At 46.7% G+C, this 25,112-nt stretch overlaps 1 protein-coding gene across 7 annotated transcripts in view; it reads right to left on the bottom strand.

Moving 5' to 3' along the window:
* Positions 1-25,112, bottom strand: part of LOC128895339 (myb-like protein P) — a 91,918-nt gene that overhangs the window by 43,757 nt on the left and 23,049 nt on the right. Inside the window, exon 1 of one of the 7 annotated variants that reach the window (XM_054157853.1) lies at positions 2,701-3,027. The exons of 5 other annotated variants lie outside the window; for them this stretch is intronic. Coding sequence is in view for 1 of the 2 variants with exons in the window: in XM_054157855.1 (XP_054013830.1) it covers positions 2,701-2,754 (54 nt within the window). In the remaining variant the exon portion in view is untranslated. Of the gene's footprint in view, positions 1-2,700; positions 3,028-25,112 lie in introns of those variants that run through there. One more of the 7 variants, XM_054157855.1, reaches the window with a different exon arrangement.

Raw genomic sequence — 25,112 nt, 5'->3', positions numbered from 1 at the left:
TCCTCTTGAAGCCTCGCTGCGTCGACAATTGACTACCGTTGTAATCAAATTCCAGTTCTCAGCAGGCGCGTAATCGGTTTAACTCTAACCTGGGTAGGAAAGTAAATATGTACCAGGAATTTTCGCGCCAACACAGGCCCCAAATAATTCTTACGGAATTTCGTTGGTGCTCTACCGTTATTTGTACTCTCTGTTATTTCAACCCGAAAGAAATGGCCAGTGTAGAGCAAATACCAGCGATTGGCCAAACAAATGGATAAATTGGTGAGATTGAGCTCTGGAAATCTCAACGACGGAAGCTCCGAGCGATGACGTGCAATTGCGAGCAATTAACGAAGTCGAAAAAAAAAGGAGTCCACGAGCGAGACCTTAATTAACTTACTAATTCAAGATGTAAAGCGATATTCGCGCGGTTGAAATTCCTTGGGTGAATCTTCCCTGGTAAAAATCAGCGATTCGCTTTAATAAAGGGAAGATTCCAGTCAACACAGGAAGTTAAACATTGCTTAAAAATGTCGTTGGATCGCTATTCCAGTCTAGTGGCGGTGCTTTAACGAACGTATTGGCCAATAAACGACTTTATACGCGCAAGAAGAAAAATAGCGTTCGAAGAGTCAACCGGTCGCAATTTCTGTAGAAACAGTATTACACGTAATAATGTGAAGATTCCAATGTGCGTAGGAAACTAAATATTATCTAAAAATATCGTTATATCGCCACTGCATTCTAGTAGCGGAGGTTTAATAGTCGAAATAGCCGATAAATAACTCTACGTGCCTAAGAAGAGAAATTGCATACTTTGAACGAATCGCAGCGCGTTCGCGTAGAGACGATAGGCGTTGAATGAAACGAAGACCAGGAAGCAGGTGCTAACAATTTTTGTAATAAAAATACCAATTACATCATATTTCGAGCAGTAATTAAACGAACCACGAACTAACTCTTGATGCTATGTTTCAACCAGTCGGCGACTACTACTAGTCCTCTATAAGAACCGCTGGTCTATCGCTATCGCGGGGTTGAAAGTCTCACTCCAATCCCAAGAAGGAAACCGAACGCTCCCTGTATCCCATTAAAGTTCCGCGTTACAAACCCAACATTTCCCGGACGAGGTGAACTTGGAAAACTTATTACGTGCTTTCGACGAGATCGTACGTCCCGACACAAGTTTTTCAGCAACAGGAAAGTTTACGCAAGCTGTCGGGAAGACGTCGACACATCGAGGAGCGGCTGATACAACGTACACGGAATTCTCGTTTATTCGCGGTAAATTTTGCCAACAATGGGTCATAGTCCGTATCCTTTATCCATAGTTTTAATATTGGATGTCCAAACATTTGAATTTTTCATCACGGTGCCGGACGTACGCACTCGCAGGAATACGTGAACCCCCGCAGCGGGTCATACTGCTCCGAGGGACGCATTTGCATGGATGAACGTAGAGATGGTCCGGCGAGAATGCACGATTAAAAAACTTCACCTCGAATATACGGTATAAAAATTCATGGTCTCGGCGAGGCTGGGGAGATCACCCGGAAGAAACGGAATCTGATTTGGAACAACGACGCTCGAAGTGGGTAATTACTTTTAGGGAGAGGTAACCGGCCATCTTAAGAGATTGAAGACTCAAAGTAACCGAAAGAGGCAGGTTATTATTCTTCCTCGAGGAGTACGAATGTAATTACTGAAAACTGACGGATCCGCCGTGGGATTCAGACCGTCAAAGCGACTCGGTCTTGAAACGGCGAGGGTACGATTAATTTGATAAATAATACTAATAAAATAATCTACGATGCGATGGTAGGTATAAATTTAAATGATCGAATTTCATAAATTGATATGTATCGAATGCACGAATAATTTCGAAAGGGCATTTTTCGTGGTCAGTTTCAAATCACCCCCTTCGGAATTTGAAATTCTTGTTCGTAGATTACAAAGCGCGATCGCATCTATTTAAAAATGGAGATAGATTACAAAAAATTCTTTCGGAATATCATATACAGTCCGCCACAAAAAGACATATTAACTCCCTTTAATTACACGTGAATATGTACGAACGTGCAACGAAATAAAATAGTGTACAGATAAAAAATAGATAAACGTCTTGGGTAAAAATTATTTAAAAAAAAAAAAAATATTTTTCGCTGTGTGCTATCGTTTTGTCGGGACTGTACGTATGTATGAGCTCGAAAAGCAACGTGAGAACGGGACGAGTTCGAGAACGATTCAACGCCGTATATATCGGGATCTAAATAACGTGCTGACGTTTCACACCGGACACGATCGTAGTTCTATCTAACCTTGAATCCCTGAAAATTTTATGTTCCTATTCCGCCGTTCGTAGGTCATCTATTAAAGGTTTCCTCGACGCGCTATCGTAATACCCTTTATTATCGCGGAGGCTAAAAGGTTTTCCTGATCGATCCACGAAATTCCAGAGAACGTTAAAACCTCCAAATTGAATGTCATTAAACAAGTAGGCACGGAGCAACGTGGTACGTGAAATTGTCTTTCGAAATAAAAATATCTCTCAATCCACTTGTTACATTTTCTGTGCAATTTAATGTCAAAATCAAACTACCGTAAGTCGCGAAAGCCTCGAATCACATCAACACTCTGCGATAACTTGAGTGGCGAATACGACGGAGACCCAGACCGCACGAGTGTCGAATTAAAATCAGAACCATAATGATTGCTTACTGTGAACCATTGCAGACCGCTGCCACGGATCCCTTGGATGGTCCCACGAATCATCTGAACAGCTGTCACGACGATTACAGCGAAATGGAGCTACGAGGTACGCGTGAGAGATTTAAAAAGATCGCGAGAAAACAAATCTACCAACACACCGTGCGGCGCTCGTCGACCGACTGCATGGGTTTGTGGCCGTCTCGAGATCGGAGGCGCGCTCGCGGTTCGCCTCGGTTCCAGTCGTCTTCTTTCGACTGCGATCGGTGTTCCTCGGCAATGCTCGACCGGCTTCCGTGCAGTGGCGGGGCTCGCGCACTTGCTCGACGCTCGAGCCTATAACTTTCATGGGGTGCGTGGACCAGAAACCGAATTAAGTAGATTAGGATCTCCATCGAGGTCTATGATGGGAACTGCCGAATTACCTCCACGGGATTTATATTATGCTCGATAGTCGAACAGACTGGCTCTTGGATCCTTTGTGCGGCGGGAGAAACGCTTTCGCGTTAATACGGTTTCCGCGCCGATTCGCGAACGACCACCGTGCGTTGGCCTCTGGAAATCGAGTTAGGGGCATAAATCGGGGGTGTTGATTCGTCAGCTTATATAGACTCGTCAGGGAAACTGGACAAAAGACTCGAACTTTATCGGTTTTCTCTTGCTTTTCTGATAACGGTTCGATCGATGGAGTTTTGATACAAAAATGTGTTATCCGATGAAATATTTCTGAGATGTCGCTGTCATGTTACTGCAACGTGTCTACGTCCGCCACTGTGCAAGTTGCACCGTCGTTTCTACGTTTCAGACAATATCGTCGTGTCGTGGCAACGTGGAAACGTTGCAGGAAGGTATCGTCTTGCCTCCCGTGGACTGGTTGGGATTAACGAGGTTTTATGATACTGTTACAGTAGTCCCGTGTTTCGTGGGGAAACAGAGTGGTACGACAAACGTTACAGAACTATTTGTCCAATTACAAGCGACTAACGACGAAAGACGGTCCTTTTGCTGCGCGCAAGAAGCGATCTTGTCGTCCCGTGACGGCGAAATTGAAAACGACGATGAGAAGATAGGTTGCGGAAGCTTATCAAAGCGTTCCGTATATCATTGGAATTTGCTGGAAAACTTATTTTGCAGGACAACCTGTACGTAATTCCAAGGGAAAACGTGTCGTTTTAACAAAGTCTCGGAAGTCGTCCTCGCGTCAACCTTGGCACAGATGAAAACAAACGCGCAACGATCATTCCAGCAAGCGTATCAAGGAAATTGTTTACAATTTATTGCTGACGATTGCGTCGCAGAAATTGAACGTCGGCGCGTCGGTACGGTAATCCAACGCGTCACATAATTCGCCGTTGTTCAAATCCCACTCGTACCCTGGACAGATTGAACTGCATAATGGGACATTAAGGAGAACATAGATCCCCCTATTGTCTCGTTCTCGCCTTCAAACACGCGCCAATCCAAACAAAAGGCGACCAGCGTTGTCCTTGAAATTGAGGACATCCCATTTCTGAGCCAGAATGCGAACCTCTGACCTCTCGTCCCCTGGTTGACGCTCTATGTTCATCCTGCTGCTTGGATTGTAACGAAAATCGTGTTATTTTTTGTACTATTCCTACGATATCCTTCCGAAGACTCTCCAAATTTTCTCCAGTCCATTGATTTATTCTCGGTAAATCCTCTTAAAGCAGCCAAGCTTCAAATAGTTTACGGTAACAGATGAACTCGTTGCTAAAGCAAACAGCGGGTGGAATTCCCACGACACAAGGGTCCCCAGGTCCAGCTTCGCGCTCGATCGCCTCGAGGAGCTCCTAAACGTCGACTAGGGACCCTTCGAGAGTTAATTTGATCGATAATTGAACGCGGCAAGTTCGTGGGGTGAAGAGGTCGACCTGTGTAACAGAGGTTCGTTAACTGTGCGAGCGTTCTTCGCATTGTCGCGGCGATTGCAGAAACTCCTGTCGCGAACTCTGTTGTCGCTGGAGTTTCAACAACGCCTTCGAGGCCAAGACTCGCGTTAGTCCTCTCCAATTACGGGGCTTCCGGTTTTAACGCGACCGACAGCGTTCACCTTTACCCACCTGGAGAGGAAGCGAGCGAGGCGAGACGACGTCAGACCGAAAGCAGAACAGACACCGAAGCGATTAAACGGATAATCCAAGCCGAGGATGAGACGTCGAGGAAGGATGACTTTGTTGGACTTTACAGAGGTTAATAGCTTGAAAGTCTGCGCGAACGGATTTGGAGTAATGCGAGAACCGTGGGCGACGATGTTAAATATTATTTCTCGAAAAACTACGCAGACTTGTATTTCGAACAGTTCACATAGGAATTATCTGAATGCGAACAATTTTATTTCGCGGAACCGTTGACCTTTTGCGAACGCGGCACCCACGGAGGGATTAATCTTCTCGTAGCCATCTATTCACCAAAAATTTCGTCAAAATTCGTTTGAAACGGGAGAATTTTTCAACGGAGTTTATATTTTCATTTCTCTGCCATGGAATTCGCGAGTTTCATTCTGTGCGTTCCTTTCGGCCACGTTTCGTCGAAACGCGAAGCTCGATTATCCGTACAATATTTCGAGTGGCTTATTGCTCCACTCAAACGACCGTTTATTGTCGAATTTGATCCCGAAATCCGATTCAAAAGTCAAAAAGTAATAATTTCCCAGCGCTTTGTTCGTGCTTCCTCGCGTTGAAAACAGCGACCTGCCGCTGACGGAATAATAAACATTCGCGTAACGACGAAAGGTCGAAACGACAGAAACCCGATAGATGAACGCTTTGGAACTTGGATAAAACGAATTTCGCGGCGAATTAATCGCAAATGTTTAAACTCGCTAAAAATTCGACTGATCCCTGATGGCGACTATCGACACCAACCGAATATTATTTCAACGCGATCCAGTTACTTTTATAACCACAGCGAAATCGAAAAAAAAAAGAATGGAAATATTCTATATAAATTGTTCTACTTATAAATGGAGCAGAATCCCAAAATAAATGTTAGTTTTAAGTAAAACATGTACAATCGAAGAATGTCCCACATCCGAAAGATAAATTCTAATCCTTGGTTCCGCGAAATCTCACATAATTCGTTTCATGAAGAGGCAGTTCGAGGCTGCCGGCATACCGAAGCGAATTTACGCGAATTTTCTTTTCCCCTGACCCAGTTTCCGCGCGGTGGCGGGCAGATAAGCAGAGACAGGTTATGCTATGTAGCCAGTTCGTCCGGATAATGAATCGCGCGCGCGCAAATGTCAACGGAACCAGCTCTCCACCTCCGGCACGTATCAAGTTATTTACATAGGTGTTTCGCCCGTGGACCCGAATTCCCCGGTTAGAGCGTCCTCAGGAGCTGGGTCAATTTTGACCCCGTACTGTTTCTCGCCGGCCATAGAATTTCTGCTACGAGGAGGTCTTGGGACGTAACATTGTAAAGATTACTCTTTATATAATGTTGGTTTTGTTGCGTCAGATGACGTCATTCGACTCGATCCAGCGGAACTATACTTCGCGTAAATTTACACCGAGCTAAATTTCTCACCGTTAAGTACGCAAGCTAATGGAACGGTTTGATAACACGATAAGAAAATAGGTTAAATTTAGACAAAGTCTCGTGTAACGTGCCCACCTAATCTACAGCGTGACTTTCCAGTCACAAACACTGCGTCACTCCTGGCTGTAAACACTGTGTCAACATTGCCATGCGAACCCTGCGTCGTCCTAGCTTTCGTGTCCTCCATGAAACTTCCTAAACCTTGCCGTATCCTATTACCCCCTCCGCTGCTTCCAACATCCTTCAAAGCCATTATACATAATTCCTCGGGACAGAGTACCAGGGCACAACTATATCGATCAGCGGCAGTGTCCCATCCAATCGCTGCATCGTTGAATCGTTTTAAATTGAAACTGCCCTCGAAAAACCTACCATCGTCGAACGCGAATCAATTTAGGTGTTTTGCAGCCGAGGCGATTACGCGAAGCAGATTTCGTCGAAAGTAACAGTGATCCGGTTAATAAGCCAGCCTCGCGGACCACATTAACCAAACGCCCCGATACCTCGTGTTCGTTTCGCTGTCAGTGGTTTCTCGAGCGGCAAAAAACCTGGTGGAAGCTCTTGACTCGATGAAAGGACAAGTTGTGATCGCCGCTATCGGATTACTACTGGCTGAGGCGAAACGCTCGACGGAGAAGCTGTCGTGACTGAATGCCGTCAGACATCATGCCTGATTACCGATTACTATAGATAGAAGCTGGGAAAATATCCCGTGGATACTTGGAAGTAAAATACCTTCCATACCTACCCCACCCCACACCCCATTTCCGGTTCTTACACTAATTCTGGTACACCCTTGAAAGTGTGTAGGGACATTGCAATTGGAAAGCACCGTTTGTTGATAACAACGATTGGCAGACAGCCTCGGATCGAAGCTTCTAACTGGACGAAAGCGCGTGCATGGTTGCAAATTGTCGTGGGAAGACGGGAAGAGAGTAATTGAGCGCGCAAAAATGATCGCGTTTACCCTTCCCCCGGTGAATTTCATCCGTGGAAACGCCATAAATTCGCGCAGAAAACATCGCCATCCGTTGACGATGTACGGAATCCGCCAGGAAATTCGACGGTCGCGAAAAGTGTCGTACTCACGTGAAAATTGGGTCGAAGTGCGACATCCACGCCGGTTAATTACAAGAACTTTCTGCCGGGGAAGTAATTTCCTCGCCGAACGAAACTCGCTCGGAAAAACGAATCGAGTCGCGAACTGCGCCCACAACTGCTCTTTCGCCATCCACAATTTATTTCCACCGCCTGTTGATTAATCGCGTCGAAATCTCTTCGTCTGGATATCCTAGGACGTTCGCCGATGAAATCCTGTTCGGAGGATTATCTTTTTGTAGAAAGGCGAAGATAAGACGGCGACTGCTAGATCCGCGAGCCGCGTACGGCCTGAAAGTTGAAGTGATTGAAGGCAAGATGGACTCTGCTGGAAGAATGGTGTCAGGCCAACCTGTTTCCTCACGGTTCAACAACTTGCGATCTAGAGCAAACTTTTCTATATTAGTTAGAGTCGATGAGACTAGTTGCAGCTGTTGCATAGACTCGCCCTTCCGAAGCTTCTGTTTTAGGCGAGTGACCGAGGCATCGCTCGCCTAATAGGCTCCGTATAATGCCGAGAAACAATTGTCGAAGGAGATAGCTGTTCCTTGCAAGAAACGCATTACTCAGACATGTTCTCGAGCACGATCGGCCATTACTCGGCACCACGGTTGGCTCGCAATCGCCGCTCCGTTTCCATCTGGAAACGAGGGAAAGCGTCCTCGCGATGTTCCAGCAATGTCATGATCTCGACGTGCATAGTGTTGACACGCGTACCAATCACTTGAGTCGCAACGCAATTGTTTTGTAAACGATGGCGCATCGAATCGATGCGACACGTCCGAAGAAACCGTATCGAAACAAACTGGTACGCGTGTTAGACGCGTTTGTGGCGCTGTTATGTTGTGTATTTTAGAAACAGGCGAATTAAGTATCCTTCGTCTTGTTGTGTCTTATAAAGATATCACGAGATACAAGATGCATTTCCATGGCATTTGTCTCGACTGGAAGGTTCTGGGTTGCGGCATGTGGTTTTCCGCCCTTTGCTCACTCAGGGGCCAAGTCCTTCAAGTATTTGGCCCCACGAGGCTAGATTTTAGGAAGTTCCTGGAACCTCTTCGCTCAGCCAAGTCGATTTTTTTACTCGCTGGACCATAAGTCATCCTCCTGGACTACGCAACCGCTGTTGGCAGCGTTACATCGTTAAATGGTTTCATTAGGGAATTTCTAGGCCGCCGTCATGCGAGAAACGCGAGGCGAAACTCGACAGCGAGATGCAGCTAAATGATAACAGGGTCGAGCGTCCCGACGCGAGCCACGTAATTCCGAAATCCGCCTCTATCGCGAACCAAACGAGTCGGTTAATTAAACCGGCTGAAATCATTAGGATAAGTGCGCTCCCAGCGTGTCGAGGATCGCGGAATCCACTGGCGAACATCCGGCGATGGAGATTTGATGCTGTTTTAGAGTTGTCCAGCGGAAAATCTAGATTTTAGATTTGAGCGCATATGCCAACGTTCGCCAACGTTGGAGAACGTGTGCCAACGTTCGTCGAGATTGGCTGACGTCCTCGATCAACTTGCGACATCTGTTTAGGAGCAGGATTAGACGTCGTTACTTGGCATTTAATGCTATAATTGCCACATCCACAACTTTCTGCAACGAGAGCTACGAGAACTAACATCGTTAATTGGTTACCGAAATCCTCGGTGACCCGGACCGTTTAAACGACCTAGCTAGCGTTTTCTGGCGACGAGCAAGAAACGTCTGTTCGGTTGCTTCCGTTTGCCGCGGGAACGCGTGTTTTAATCATCACCAGGGCGACACAATGCCGCCAGGAATCGACGCCACTTTGCGGACACTTGTCCCGTTTTTCTTGGTTGGAAACGGGGCATTCGCCAGGGACAAATGCTCGTTACTCGCAGCAGGTGTCGGGACGAACGAGGCATCCTCAGACCCAGGCCTCTCGTGACACGAAACAGAGCCCCGCGGTGATTGCGGGAACGAAGGGTAGCGGGGAGTGGACGTGGAAATCGTCGATGAAGAGAGGACTCGGACTCGGCGTAAAAAGTTCGTATAACCGTGAAAAATAAACGAGCAGCACGGAGACGATACTGTTGCGCGGCGGTTGGGTCTTTTCTTTAAGGAAAAGGCAAATTACGGTTTCCGAGGTTTACGATACGTATCTTGTAGAGAAATAGGCGACATTCTGGAGTAAATTGAAATCTTGTACGTAGCATAGAAGATTGGAAGTTTAATTGTAGAATGACGCTGTGTCTCGTTGCGAAGGAATTCGAATCTGTTTGAAAAGTACAAGTTACTCTTCTCTCCGTAATCGAGTTCGCCGACTGTACGCGCGATTCTTGAGCTACTGACAACGGGACAATGAAGACGCGAGTATTCCTCCGACCTATATTTCAGCTGACATTTCATATTCAAATACACGGCGTAGCTTTAAAATCACTACCCCACTACCTGGCCTCTATTTCAGCTCCTTCAATCAAAACCCGATTTCTCGGCGTCTTTTAGGCGAACAAAGGAACTCCGACCTGCCCACTCCAGCGATCTCGAATTGAAATGGATCGCGAGGGGAGATCGATCGTTCGAATCGTTGGTTCCCAGCGTAAAAATAAACAGTACTCGTCGGTTCCGTTGGCCTCGATTGCCTCGATCAAAGTAAACCCAAGAAACCTGAGCATACGCCTGACTCGCCATTTTTCCATCCTATCGCGGTCTTAAGATTTATACCACCGCATTAAACGAGTAGCTTTTTTGTGGATGAAAACACAACTGAAACACGAGGATCGCGTTCCATTTCGATTGAAACAATTTCATCGGACGTTCAGAACCGCTTAAACAAATTACCAAATATCGACCTACTTTTGGCTCTTCGAATGGACGTTCCCCATTATAGCCGGGCGAGTTGATCATCGTTTTGTCGGACAACGCGATGAACGAGGGTTCTCAGCCAGCACGCCAGCTACTGTCACGAGGACTGAGTCATAATTCACCGTTTATTGAACAATGGGCTGCGGTTACTATAGGAACGTGACGACGAAGTAACGATAACAACGGCACACGCAATCGGTAGCACGACAGCCCCGAGCTGTAGGTACCGTCGTCTGGGTGCCCCGAGTTGGTCAATTTGTATAGATCCGTTCAAGGCTTTATAGACGCTGTCGTTGAAGGATCGCCGCGGAAATGCTCGATAAAATAGCGTGAGAAACGGAGGTGATCTACAGATCATTTAAAAAAAGGATAACAAACAGTTCTTCGCGCAGAAGCAGTCGAGCCTTTATCTAAATGTCCTTCAACAGTTGCCGAGTATTCTGTCGAGATACCTATGTTAGAACCCCTAAAAAGTGTCAGCCCTCGTTTCTGAAGCACCTTGTGTAGCTAGGAAAGAGTTGACTCGTATCATCCAGTGGCCAGATGCGCATCTTTGACGAAAGAGTGTGAGTTTCCTTGTGTAGGTGACAGGTCTCGATAACATCCTTCGCTACGTTCTCGAGAATATGTTCTCCGATATTTTGCAATGTCGATAGCTTTAAGCCGCGATTTTTCATCGTTCTTTTTGCGGGGGGAAGCCGCGAAAGCGACCTAACGGCGCAACGATAAAAGCCCCGAGCTAACCTCGATGGAAACTCTTGTCGAAAGACACGAGCAATTAAGAACGAGAGGTGTCTTCGAATCAACCCGGATCTGTCCAGCTCGGAGGATCGTGAAAAGCGTTTAACTCCTCGGATTATAAAGTTGTCAACCAGCGGCTTCTGGCACCGCGAAAACAAATTTCGCGTTGCAAGCCACGCATCTCGTTAGGGATTATTTAAATTAGCGGAATAATCAGAACCGCAAATTAGCGGCTGCAATTATTTTCTCGTCGAATCGATCCGTTATCGTGCGGCCAGCGCCATCGCAATTTGCTCTGAAATCTTTTATATAATCAACACGAAACCGTTACAAAGCGAGCGATAATAACGGGAAAGTTCGACAAAAGCGGATTACGGTTACACTGGGAATTCTGACAAAAGCGAGGGATTCCGGCTGTTGGCCAAGTTTCATTAATTACCGAAGTTCCGATGATTGGGGGATCCGATACACCGTGGCAAAGCGCTCCGTGTCACGTATAACCGGGGTATCCCGCCATTCCTCTCGCTATCGCGACCGATCGCGTTACGATCGAACGTGGCCCGTAAACGATAAATATCTGCGCCGCTAACACCTGTAATATTTCACCGACTGTATATCGGTTAGAGGAACGTCAATTCGAGGGTTCACCTTGGGACGACCCTGAAGTCGACTTTGCAGATGCGTTTTGCTTTCTATACTGATATTATAAAGAGGTAAAATTTGCTTCTATGTACGGGGGACGTTTGCATATATGAAATATTCAAATAATTCGAGGCATTAAAGTTACCACAAACTTATCGAACATTCGAAAAGCCCGAAGCGTAAGATTATTTCAATTCTACTTGGACAAAAAGCTTAAACTCGAGTGAAAAGTCTGCAGATTATCGATCGTTTCACCTTGCGCGTCATTATTCATATTGCGCTGACATAATCGATCGCATGCGGGTACGATGTGTGCGAGAAAAAGCGCGTGGCAAGCCGCAAAGCTCGGCGCGAGTTCTCCAAGCACGAAAATTGTGTAATCCATGTTTCCGTGTATACGGCGAACAGAAACTACGTTCGATCGAAACCGCAACTCCGATTTCTCCCAGACCAGTTGATATCACAGTTTATGTAGCTTCAACGATTTCGTGTGTGTCACGCGCGATCCTCTTTGTCTTTTACCTTGCGCATGATGGAACACTTCGGCGCATTTTGATACTCGTAAATAAATAAAGTTTATTCAACGAACTAGACAGCTGCCATAAATTTATCCCGCTGTCTACGCCGAGGCACGGTTATATTTCACTTTGGAAATTCGCTCGTCCCGTATAAATTGCAACGTTAAACTCCCCGTTCAACTTTTTTTTTTTTTTTTTTTTCGTAAAGTATCAACGAATAAGCGTCGCAAACTCCGATTCGGAGTTTGGTGCACGACTTAACTAGAATTTTTGTCGGTTGCAAAGCGATCGTTGCGCAATCGAAAGACTGTATAATTTCCGTGGAGAGTTCTCAAAGAATATAGGATATCGGAGCACGAAGCTAGAACACACAGACTTCAAAGTTCGGTTTAATTTAATTGAAAAAGTTTTTTCCCCCCATCTCGTTCTCTACGGTCGAAATCAAAAAACGGAATGCCGATACGAACGAAAACAGTGTCTGGATGCTTCCCAGATCGATTCTTACCGACAACGTTGCCCGGGGGAGTCCTCTGTTATTCGCCAGCGGGATTCGCGATTACACGGCCCGAACCGAAATTTGCCACCGACAACACGTTCATTGTGCTCGAGGACAATGGCCAGAGGGGCCTTTTAGGGTGGTGGTCTGCAACAACGCTGGCGTTCAGGTCCTGGCAAATCCATGCAACAGCTGGAATCGTCGCAATCGACGCAGAAGCGGGCCAAGCCGGAAGCTGAGGATCGTTACTCGACGCGGTCAGCCTGTATATAAATTTTACGTGGCTCGGAATGCCGTGTGCTCTCTCCAACCCCTATTTACCACCCCTTGCTCGATCGATATTCTCACATACACCGGTCGTTTCTCCTGCTTTCGCGCCTACTTCATTACGATCTCCTGTAGCGTGGAGCTAAATGGATTGGTGGGGGTTGCGTGCCGTCAATCCTCCCCTATGCTACGGTCAACTTTGACCCTCTATCGTAGAAGGTGCTCGTTTGGGATCTCAGGATGTTTTACTCCAGCTCGCGGGGGAGGTAATCATTTTTTCGTTCTACTCGATTCAGGCCACTGGCCACGTTGAATCGCGAATTTCGATGGCTCGCGTGTTGCGCGTACCTCTCCTACCGTGACATGGCCGCAGAAAAGGAATCGCACGGCGCACCGTCGATCAATTCGACCAGGAGTGACGCACGCCAGCGAACCCGAAACACCAGCTAACTACAAACCGCGAAACTGAAACGGAAATCTCGCACGCTGGGACAAGAGTTGCCGGCGTATGCACGCGCGTTCGTAACACAATCTCCGAGTGGCTGGTAATACGCATTTGAATGCATGCAGCGAGACCGTGTAATGAATAACGTACTCGCCAGGCGGACCAACAAGACCAGCGACTGCATACATACATTTTTTGGAGCGCAATTCGCCTTCTCCCTTCGCGACGACGATGCGAAGAAAGGCGAAAGTGTCCTATCTTGTCGACCATATCTTGCGGTCTAGGCTACCGTAAAACGAAGATATATAAAGACTCTTCGAAGAATAGATCGAAGGAAATGTCTCAAGAGGTTGTCGATACAACGCGAGTGAAAAAGGAGGAAAAATGGTTACGTCAGCGGGCGTCAGCACGAGAACCCAAGCAGACCTGTCCGGGCAACTGGATAGTCCCCGAAAAAGTATCTCTTTCTTCTCCGGACAGGAAGCAGAAGGAAGGTCGGGCTTCGAGCAGGTACGTTGGAATGCCTTTCGGCAGTTGCACCCCTGGAATTTTTTCCCACGGCCAGTAAACTCGAAATCCATCTGCGTTCTAAAGTGCCCGCGCCGACGGTGCACGATTACGCTTTATAAGAGACTTCTTTTCACGGCGAGCGTGAACGTCGAATTCCGAGGGACCCACGCCCCTCCCATCGCGAGGGATCCAGCGGCGTTCGCATTTACGAAAGTCACTCGCGATGGACTAACACGACCGACGAACGCGAAATACTATTTACAGATATATTGTTTATTCTAGACGTTAACGAATGTAATCTGACTCCTACGAAGAGTTGAAAAGTCCGCGCGAGTCTCGTAAATCTTGGTTGGCTTTAAAAGCAATCGGAAGTTTGGATTCTTACTTTCCCGAGACAATTTAAAGTAATGGACGACACCGTTTGCAAAGAAATTTTCCAGCGAAGGAAGATCTGACGCGATGATAAGTATTCGCGCAGACAAAGGAGTAGAAGAACGTCTGTTTTCCCGTAAGAGAAATGTTCCAACTTCCAAACTCCTCGAGACGGAACGATCAATCACTCTCAGACTGTCTCCCCTCGTGTAACGAGACGAATCGATCGCTAATAAGAAAACACTTCTCGATCAATCGGAGAATATTAGGGAAGATTTTCGCGACGATTTCTCATTCGAGAGTCCGCACGTGAATGGTTGCGATTATTTAATTATTCGGAAACTTATCTACTCGATGAATGTGTACTCATTCGGCGAAGCAAGGGCACTAAATTCATCGTCGCGACGCGAAACGTTTCAGAGATCGCGGAACACCCGAGAACGCTTGCAGTGGAAAGTTGGAGGACGGTTTAAAGTACAGAGCCGCGAACTCTTTATCGGTCGGAGAGGCTGGCATTGATTCGTCGGAAAGTTTCGATGGAAATGGTAATGAGCACTGGGGCCAAACTGTGGAGAACTTCCACGAAATCTCCCTGCGCTTTTCCGCTCTGCGTTCGGTTTTACGGTCGCTTGGCCTTGTTTCGAGGCAGACGGTGATCGAGTTTGTCGAGTGGCGCGATTATTCCGCTTCGCCGTTTGATTAGATAATTTGGACACCGGGCCTCTCTTGACGGTGCATTTCCGGGGAACCTCGGAAAACTTTCGGAATCTTCCTGCGATCGCACGTTCACTTGGTTATTTTCACTTTACAGAGACTAATTCTTCGCAAAGAGGATTGGAAACGGTTACACGTCTCGCGAAATTGTCCTGGTAGAGGACAAAAACATTCTTTTTGTGTTCGCAGCGGAAATATGCGCTTCAAACGGAATCATAATGGACGGTCGGTCGTTCAGTTCGCTTAATTTTCTGTAAGCCTTTAGAATCGTCGAAACGTCCCTTTGAAAATATGCGAGCGAGCGAGCGCGATGATTGGATGCGGCAACCAGGCCACTTACAATAATGGACGCGGCGATTCCTTTTTAATAGTAAAATTGATTCGGGTCTCGAGCGTGTGGAGTTCGGCTTCGTCGAGGTTGTTTTATCAGCATAAATGGATTTTCCTATGGAACACGAGAGATTACACCCGCTCGATTCGATCAGGAGTCTAGATTACCGATATGTTTTCTACTGGAAATCGTCAAGAAATCTCTTTCAAACGGTTTGAAAAGCTGATGAAAAAATTCGACGAGCTCGAAGCGATTTATTCGTTACTCGAAATAAAATGCGCGCAAGTCTGTTCCCAGCCTATTTCAGCCGATGTCACGCTACGTTCCGAAAAATATTTTGCACGTGAACTCGCGCTGCTAAAATATTGAGGAAGAGCTCGTTAGAAAAGCGCTTGGGTTCGCGATGTCCTCCATATTGCATAAGTTTTCCCAGGATGTGAGCGCGTGCCTTTGCACGTGGCACGGTCTGGCTCCGCGCGTTCTCATAAATTCATCAGCAAGGGACTAGCCATGATGGGCGCAAAAAACTCCGCGTGAAAAGAATTAAGGCTGAATCAGAACGTTCAAAGGGGAATTTACGTATGTGCCTTGAATGCAGGGAGTTTACTTTGCCAGAGCACGCGATCTTTAGATTACTTTCCAGGAAGGAAATTTGAGTGCTCGCTATGAATACGTACAGCTTGCTAATAATAATTTTTGAATACGACGACGTTGCCGAGGCGAGTAATTACGGATTAATCTCTACTCGTAGAAAAAGAAGACGCGCGAGAAGACACAATTTACGAAAGGACCGCGTCGAACACCTCGAACGGCAATCGTCCATCTCTGACCCGAGCGATGAGTCTCAGAATTGGAGTGAAATGGGTAGAGTCAGAAATCAAGTGTTATCGAGGTGCTTGGCGTTCGATAACATTCGATACGTCCGGCTAGGTATTTCCTCGCAAATACCAAGATGGTACAGGGATCGGTTCCTGGGCCATTGTCGAAGGGTTGGCGGTGGTCGGCAGTGGTCGGTATGTCGGTGGTCGACTGTACGGGACGCGTCGCAGGGAAGGCTGGTCAGTACACCGCACCCACCAGCCCTGACCCTCGTCAATTCGACCCTTTCCCCTCTCGAGGTGAACTGGATCTATTAATATCTTTGATAGACCGTTACTCGCCATCGCCATCGCGATTTATTTCCCTTAGGTTACGTGGCTGGGGCCAAAGAAGATCCTTTTTATTGCGGTCGTCGCGAAATCGGTTCTATTCGCGGTGAGCTAGGGAGATGAAAGATGAGGGAAGTTACTTAGAGTTGACACAGATATTGACCTCGATGACCCTTTGAAAGGTTTGTCTTCGTAAGAGAAATATTTTTAAACAAATATTGTATCTGCGAAGCAAATAAAAAAAAAAAGAAAAAATGAGAATGTCGTCCAATAGAACTTGGATGGATGGTTTTGATAGTATCAACAACGTATTTCCGATTTTCCGATTAATTCCATGACCGAACAAACGATCCCTCTTCACGTGGAAATCACTTTCTGGAAAAAAGAGAGATTTTCGTTTTCGATTCGAAAATCGATCATGTCCCTTGTCAAGTGGCTTTCCTCGAGAGTCGTGCCCGGAAACGAGTGCACAGTGGCGGAAGGATTTCCTGCGGAGAGCCGAAATTTATTCCAAACGCGTGCTCGCCAACCCTGACCCTACTCAAGCCCGGAAACTAATCGAAGCCAGAACAAAGGAACGACCAGGGGTAGGACGTAAAGAAGCGACGGTTAACCAGCTAGAAACAAACGAGAAAAATAAAGCTTTGTGTAAAAAACATCGCAGCCGAGACGTTTCCTTTCTTTTAACTACGCTTTTTTTTGACGTTATAGGTTGTTAAGGTAGTTGTTCCATGGATTTCATTAATGCAGTATTTTAACAAAACTTCGCTTGACTTTTATTTGATTAAATATCAATCATACGAACCTACATATTTCGATTTAAATTGGCCAGCCTAGTTCTATGAAAAACGATATAAAAATTTTGCAATTTTAACAAAATCCAATAGAGGAGCTTGCTGAAAATATATGTTATAAAAGCACATCGTTACTGACATGTAACTCAGTAAAATTTCAAACTGAACGTGGAGAAGTTTGTGCACGACTGTATTTTTACAAAAGTTTCTAATTATACTATCGAATCGATTTCCATAAAAACTCGCAAACTCGAAGTTTTCGGAGCACCGAGCAGCCCCGAATCCAATCAATTCTGAAAATGAGGCAAATACTCGACTTTCTAATTACGTCACACGCCGCAGACGCTTATTTACCGTTCGCAAGTGATTCAATTTTCCATTAAGGGCGGCCATGCAATAACGGCGCCGTATTTCCCAGAAACCGTGTAGCCTATTTAACGCGTAAAGAGCCTTGCCATTGCGGGATGGGCGATAAAAACTATTACGTAACGGTAGTATTTGTAATGGACCTATGCGACTGGAGCTACACCACGTGGACGTTACGGTTTACATTAGTTTCCTAGTTGCGCGCTAAAAAATCTTGGAAAAACGATAGAATCTACTCTAATTCCTCAAAGGAACTGAATTTTTAGTGCAACGCGTAATTGGTACATCGAGGTCGATATTCGTGGTCCTATTTCGTAGTCAGCAATTTTCCACATTTCCATAAAAGTCTCTCTGATATCGTCAACTGGGATACAGTGGAATCCACTCCAGCAGAGTCCTTCGACGGATACGCTTTCAATATAAATTGTAGTAATCCATTTCCTGGGTAATTCGGCTCCCGTACTCGTCCCTTTAACGGTATTCCTGTCCCTCTGTGGATATCGAACGTATTGCGTCGGCGATTTTATTTTCTCGTTCATTTTTATCCGTCGCTTTATTAGAGCGCCATTGTTACAGGCGAAGAGGGCTGGTCAGACGGACCGCTAGCGATTAATTATCGATTGATCGTAATATCGCCGCGGGAGGTTCGAGGTCCATTATCGTTACCGCGCGGACAATACGCGACAACAACTAGCTGGCTGCTAGAAAGAGCGAAAAGAGACGATCGCGATTAACTATTGATAAGTCTATTCCTCTGCTCGTAAAGGTCAATTTTTTCGCTTCACTATCGCGGAAGAACCAGATGCATCGAGAACTGCTTTTCACGTTTCACAAAAGGCGGAACGACGTATTCGTAGCCCGATATCCCGCAGCCATCGACATTTAGGAAAGCCGAGCACGGGAGGAAGGATCGTCGAATGAGAACTTCTGATTAAAGTGAGTGCAGCTCGTCAACGAGATAGAGTATCGCAAATAGAAGAACCGCGCACATCGGAACTAGACCTAGCGTGTCTGACCCGGGTCTGGCATCGCGGCTTCCACGAAGAGAGACAGGTAGGGAAAAAAAAGTACCAGATTTAAAATATTACATTCCACGAGCATCCATATGCGGTACCTCTTGGTCCAAAACACACGACAAAAAAAGAGCGTTGTATCGACGCTTCGAAGGTGGAGGTTCGAATGGACGCTGTCGAGGAAATTTAATCTCCTTGTTAGGAAGCGTCGAATTTTTCTACTGTTTTCACCGTGGTCCCTGCAATTTTTTTTTCGCGAGCAACATCCACGCAGAGTGGATTTTTCAACTCCTCGAGACGGCAGCTCCGTGTACCATCCTTCTCATTTTCTTCGACGGATCCTGTTCTCTCGAGAAAATCCGGACCGTGTTTTAATAAGCCAGCCGGGTGTACCGTTTCGCTTCCGTTAAATAATTTCGAGGAACGTTAAAGACCCATCCTCGCCAGAGGCTCGTTTCCCGAGAGTCGGGTGAAAATTAGGACTCGTTATGAATCTCTTGGTCTACATGAAATATCCGTTACCAGCTTTATGAACGAGGAGACCTCCTTCGACTATGCAAACGTTGATCTCTGGCGAGCCAAGTTTGCCTAATTTGAGCCTGAAAAGTCAACTTGATGTCGCACGTATTCCATTGTGCTTCACCGAATAGAAATTATTTCCTTGCTCCGATTATAAAATAATCGACCGAACCGGTGCGCGAGAAGGCATCGTGCGGAAATCTTACATTTTTTCGTGCTTCGACCGTTGCCATAACCGCTCGCCAAGCTAGGTAAATGTATAAAAAAGAGGCTTATGAATCCCGAGAGCGACAAAAGAATGCTCTCGTGGAAAGGTGAAAAGCGAACGAGGCGAGGAGAGGAGAATTTAAAGTTTCGCCCTTGCTCGGCTACACGGAGTCATAAGTTTGATAAAATCCCCTTTTCGTCTGCACGCCGCGCATATTCTAGTTACCATTTTTTTTTTCTTTTTTTTTTTACTCGGCGCCTAATTTAACTTGCAAATTCACCCGTCTTGCCCCGTGCTGGGAGGCTTAACCAGCGATATCGGACGAGCGCGATTTCGAACACGTGTTCCAGATGATAGAACAACTTGAATCGAGCCCTTCTTCGTGCGAAACTTAAAAGTTTCCATCGACGCGTCACGGAGATCCCTTTCAATTTGTCAAAAATTACTTTCCCCTCGACGCTTGACGGGGAAAACGTGGAGTGTATACGTATATCACGATCGTGCACTCAACAACTTTGGCCGATGGCTTACCAGACCTCTAACCACGGAGAGCTCGAATAATGCGAAAAGCTCGGCGGTGCCTCTACGTTTTACAAATCGAATCGAACTCGAGTAACCCTACGGATTCATCGCCTTCTACGTTCAATACATCAAGGAATTTGCGAGCAATTCCATCTTCCTAGACACTAGTACTTGCTCTGCTTTCGCTAAGACGCGTCCTCGCCACCAACGTATCCTCACTTCGTTAAACACGAAGAGGACCTTCAAACCACAGCGTAAATCCTACAAACCCCAGATATCCCTTCGACTCTCGCCACTTTATCCATCCACTACAGCAACCTAGACCTACTCTTAAAGGAATTCTACCTTCCCCAAACACTAGTACCTAGTTCGGTTTCAATCAGACGCCGTCCCGACGCCGAATGCGCCTCTATTTCGTAAATAATGTATTTCTCGTAAAACATTCAACTCTCCGTTTTGTTCTTCGTTAAATCGCCCGTTCGTTTCGGCCATTCCGACGAAGAAAACGCGGATTTCACGCGGAATGAGGGAATCTCGCAGGTGAGCCGGAGGATCGGAGTTGTGGGATCAGCGATTCCCTATTTTCCACGAGTCGGGCTCGATCGTTAGGCATCCGAGAGGAGCTGAATCGGTTAACGGGGACGTAAGCGTGGCCCGTTTCCCCATCCCTTCTCGTATCCGCTTTTCCGCCTTGGATCGGCCAGGGGGCGAATCAATTTTCCGTCGGACGTTTCTCGTCGGCTGCGTACGAACCGAAGAAAGGAGAATGAATATCGACGAGTGGATAGCGCGGAAATTGCACCGGAGAAAAGAGAAAAGAAAGGTGGAGGACAAGCGACGCAGTCGACGAAAGAGGGAATGGCGCGACGATGACGAGGCACGTTCGTCGGATAAAACTATCGTCGAATGATGCAGCCAGTCGGCCGTGACAAATTTCCCGCGGATTATTCGAACGTGCACGACAGCCTGGAATAATGCTCTTCCTTCGGTCGATTCGATGCTCGTATCCAACGATTTCTGCTTCCTTTTCTATGAGCCGTTAATTGATTCCATTAGGAACTATAGTTGGAAATAAAGGTAAGCTTCGACGGACATTTTATACTGTTACTTAGACCGTTTTCCCTACGGAAATTCTGAAATATGCCGGCTATTCGGGAGGAATTCATACGAAACCATACACCGCATTTCGATCTAAAAGTTTCCAATTAAAATTCTCATTAAGGCTGGATAAATCCTAACCCAATTTCACGGCTGGTGGCAACAACATTGCCGGTTTGTTTATCGAAAGAAAAAAGAAACGGGGAACGACGGGGCTTAGCATCGAAATCCCCGGCCGCTCCCGTGGCGCGCCTATATTTTACCGAAGCGAGGATTAAGACAGACGTATAACACGGCGGGGACGTTTCGCTCGCAAACTGGAAGGTACGTTTTATCGATAACGCGTTGTCGCGGCTGGTGAACGTTTATCGTTCCGATCCGTTCCGGTTCGTTGGTAGCCGTGCGACGGAAACGCCGCGCTCTCGCGTAATCCGAACGTACTGCGTGCCTTTTTAACGTCCATTTATTAGACGGTCATATCTGTTCTCGGTTCAGTTTCAGTTTCAGTGGAACTGAAACGACTTGGAACAGCGAGAACTGAACGGATCGTTTTCTAAAAGGTCCTATTTTTCCGAACCGAAATAAAACGAGAACAGAAACTGAAACTGAACTGAGAACACATATGACCGTCTAAAAGGACCTTTAACGACGTCTTTCATGTTTGTTCCGTCGATGTTTCCGCGTCCTCGCCCGTAAAACAAAGTTATACGCCCAGTTACTGCGCCTTGTAACGCGGATAAATGATTTGATATACTGGGTGTGACGAGTGGTTGCGCACAAAGTCGCGAGAGAACGCATCGAACGACCCGCCTAACGAGAAGTTATCATCGTTTCACTGGTTCGGTAGCCTTATCTTCGGAACAATTCAAGAGTTCGTATAAAAAAAAAAAAAAAAAAAAAATGCACGAGTTTCGATCGAGACTCCAATGAGTCTGGCAGGAACGATACGCGGACAGGTAAGGGGACGAGAACTGGACCGAGAAAACTATTTGCTCCAGCACTGTGAATATAAATATATCATTTGGCGAGAACCAGGAAGAAAAACGAAACGACGAACGGTACGCTAAGAGGCAGCTGTTCGAATCGTGTCGAATTCGCATCGACGGGCTCGGCTCTACCGTATTGGCAAAAAGGACGACGCGAAATACCGGTGAGAGATATTTCTCCGAGCCATCGAGTCGCAGGCGACGCAGGAAGCGCGAAACGTGTAAATTGGTCCGTGAATCGGAACGGAACCGAAAGAAGGCTGCCTCGCATAACGAATTCGAGGAGGGGGTATCGCCAAAAACGTGTAAATGGTTTCCGAGCGCACTAATTCAATCTTTTCCGATTAAATACACCCGTTAACTACAATGGCTGACTTTTAATTGCAGCATTTCTGACCGGGTTCTTTTGCTTCCAGGGTCTGGCCTAATCCCGACATCGGAGACATTGTCCCGTCCCTCGACGAAAACTATACTCGAGTTCTATCCCGACGGTCGGTTCTCGGGGACGACGAATTCTTTGCTGTTTACTCGCAGTTCTCGACTGGTCCAATTCGGTCGTACGCGGTACTCGGGGCTCCCTTTTTCTCCAGGAAATTCTGTTTGAGTTCGACTTTAATGAAAAGCTCGCAGTGCGCGAGTCGTTTCGAACCGTTGGAAAGGAGAGTCGGTGTTCGGCCTTCCCGCGATCGCTCGCGGGGATATCGTTCCGACCTTTTTCCTCTCGCTTAAACCGTAACGTCCGATGAAGCCGTCCGTCGTCTCGAGCGTGATTTATCCTCGAGTCGATGGGCGATAATGCGTATGTATACATTCACGTTGAATACTCATCGATCTCTATCGCCGTCGAGCGGACCCGAATTATTCCGATCGCCGAAACACCGGACCCTTTCGTTCGCGCGTCAACCACGCTGGATAAACGACCGATACGTCATAATCTGTCCAAGGATTCTGGACCCTGTCCAACCATTACACCGTCAAATGTTCGACACGCGTAAAAACGTTGCAACGGAATTCAATGTTTGTTTGCCTCGTTAGATACCAATCGGTACATCCGTTTAAGAGAACTACAAGTTCGTTTGACATTCCAGATCATCTATTTGTCTGACATTACGAAACGAACTTTATCGATTGCGACACGAACGACTCATTCGATTACACGCGAGTGTCACGATATTAATGTATGTACACCAATCGCATTATTATTAGATTGAACGCGCACAGTAAACGCTACATGCGTCGGCATCGCTAACGTGAAATCTGAAATCTGTGCATTTGCGAGTTTCCTGCAACTCCTGCAATTTGTATTCAACCATTGTAAACTTTGTAAAAACACTCACCGCGCACGTTGATCGGAAGTAGTTAGCGACGCAGTGAATAAAGTGAAGTATACGTACCTGAAACAAAAATAGAGAATACGATGAGTATGAAATAAAAATTTGTCTTTATCTCAGCGAACCAAAAACGTGGATAGTATTCGAACAATGGAAAACAGTCGAAAGCATGCGTTGGTTACAAATGGCGATCGGAATCGGTTCCCAGGACACTTGGAGCACCGTCGAAATTTCTGTATTCTCGAGCACGAAGACTGACGCGAACAAATTCTATTTCGCATTTTCGACCTATCTTTTCCACGAGAGAATCCGCCCTTTATCCGCCCGTGACACCGTGTATAAAGCGATAAATTGGATTCCCGTCTGTGCTGCCGTGGCCGGAGACTGCCGAGGCAAACTGTAATCTTCGCGTAGACTTAACGCGTACGTACCATCATCCGGGCCCAAGAGCTCAATTAATCATACGGTCTTACGGTGACAGCTTCTATGAAAGCTCGCAGTCTTCGCCTTGTTGGTCCGTGGCAGGATCGATACCGTGATCCCATTGAAACTAAATTACCTTCCATTATCGACGTTACACGGAACGGTCAGCGCACTCGTACGCTCGCTGCCTATTTAATCTTTTAACGTGGATTAACGGCCCGGGGGCCATTTGCGTTGTTCGCGACCGAACGTAGGAGCGAGACTGTGATGTGGTTTGTCGAATCGTTTGGCGAAATTGTTGCCAACAAGCGGTACGCTGTTGCATTAACAACCTTGTTCAGTTTCGCGGCCCTCCAGCCCTTTTATCGAAAGTTTCTTTTAGATTGCGTCGCTCTTTGTTAAATACCGTGTATCAATCGAGGTACCGGAGGTGGCAACCTTGTCGGGATGCAGAAATAATTAGCAGAACACGACGGTCGAAAACGTGTCTACGGTGATTGGCCGGATCCCTTGGATCCCCTCGATCCATTCTCTTTCTAGCCAAGGTTCGCGTGTCGTTGAACTCGACCACGACCCCGCGCAATGATTTTATTCGCTGGCGTGCTTGGTCCGCGCATTCCTTTCTCGAGGAAAGTCATTCCGTGAGAAAACGAGTACATGGTGAACGAAATTGCGACCCCCCGCGCATACGATCAGCCATCGCTAAAGGAAGTCTTCCCAGTCATTAAAAATGATCCATGTTCGTTAACTCTAGAGGATTTATTTCTAACCAGAGCACTCCGCGGAACAGCTACTCCGAGGAAAGAAATCGAAGCTCGAGGAGCACTCGTACCCTACAGCAGGAACAAACAAGCGCCACAGAAGACTCTGATTAACCGAGTATCACGCTTTGAAATAACAGCAAAGATCGCAGAAATATTTAAATCCGTTTCGAACGCTCGAATTGAAGCGAATTTGTCCGAGAGCGAAATAACGATTTGTACGTTCTGATTGTCGTTATTGTTCGAAGGGTACGGCAGTTTAATTGACGCGGTGATCATCAAGCGGTCGCGATTAACGCTACACTTGGCTCCGGGTGAAATCGATTCGCTTTAACGCGTCTCGCTGTCGCTCGGTTTCGATCGAGACTCGATTCTGCGGTCGGGCAACGAAACGAGACGAGACGACGGATTGCCACCGAGAGGATCGAATGTCCCCCGAGATATTCGCGGAGATCTGTGCCACGAAACGCCGAATTGGCATCGCGATCCCTTCGACGTCGGTGTCGAATTGCGGACCAGATACGATACAAGGAGACAGTGGGGATCGTTTGGCGATTGTCTTCATTCGCCTTCGAGTTCGGTCACTCCAGGGTTAGGGAACCCTTTCGACGATACGATAGAAGGGAAATACCTACGAGTCCTGTAACGAACAATCACGAAATTGTTCGAAACGCCGAACGCGTGGACGTTAACTTCGTAACGTCAATTTCTCGTTTCAATTGAGGGAGCCT

This window comes from Hylaeus anthracinus, unplaced genomic scaffold (genome assembly GCF_026225885.1).
Source record: "Hylaeus anthracinus isolate JK02 unplaced genomic scaffold, UHH_iyHylAnth1.0_haploid 5, whole genome shotgun sequence".
NCBI lineage: Eukaryota > Metazoa > Arthropoda > Insecta > Hymenoptera > Colletidae > Hylaeus > Hylaeus anthracinus.
The sequence above is the reverse complement of the archived record's forward strand: the minus strand, read 5'-3'. Positions and strand labels throughout refer to the sequence as shown.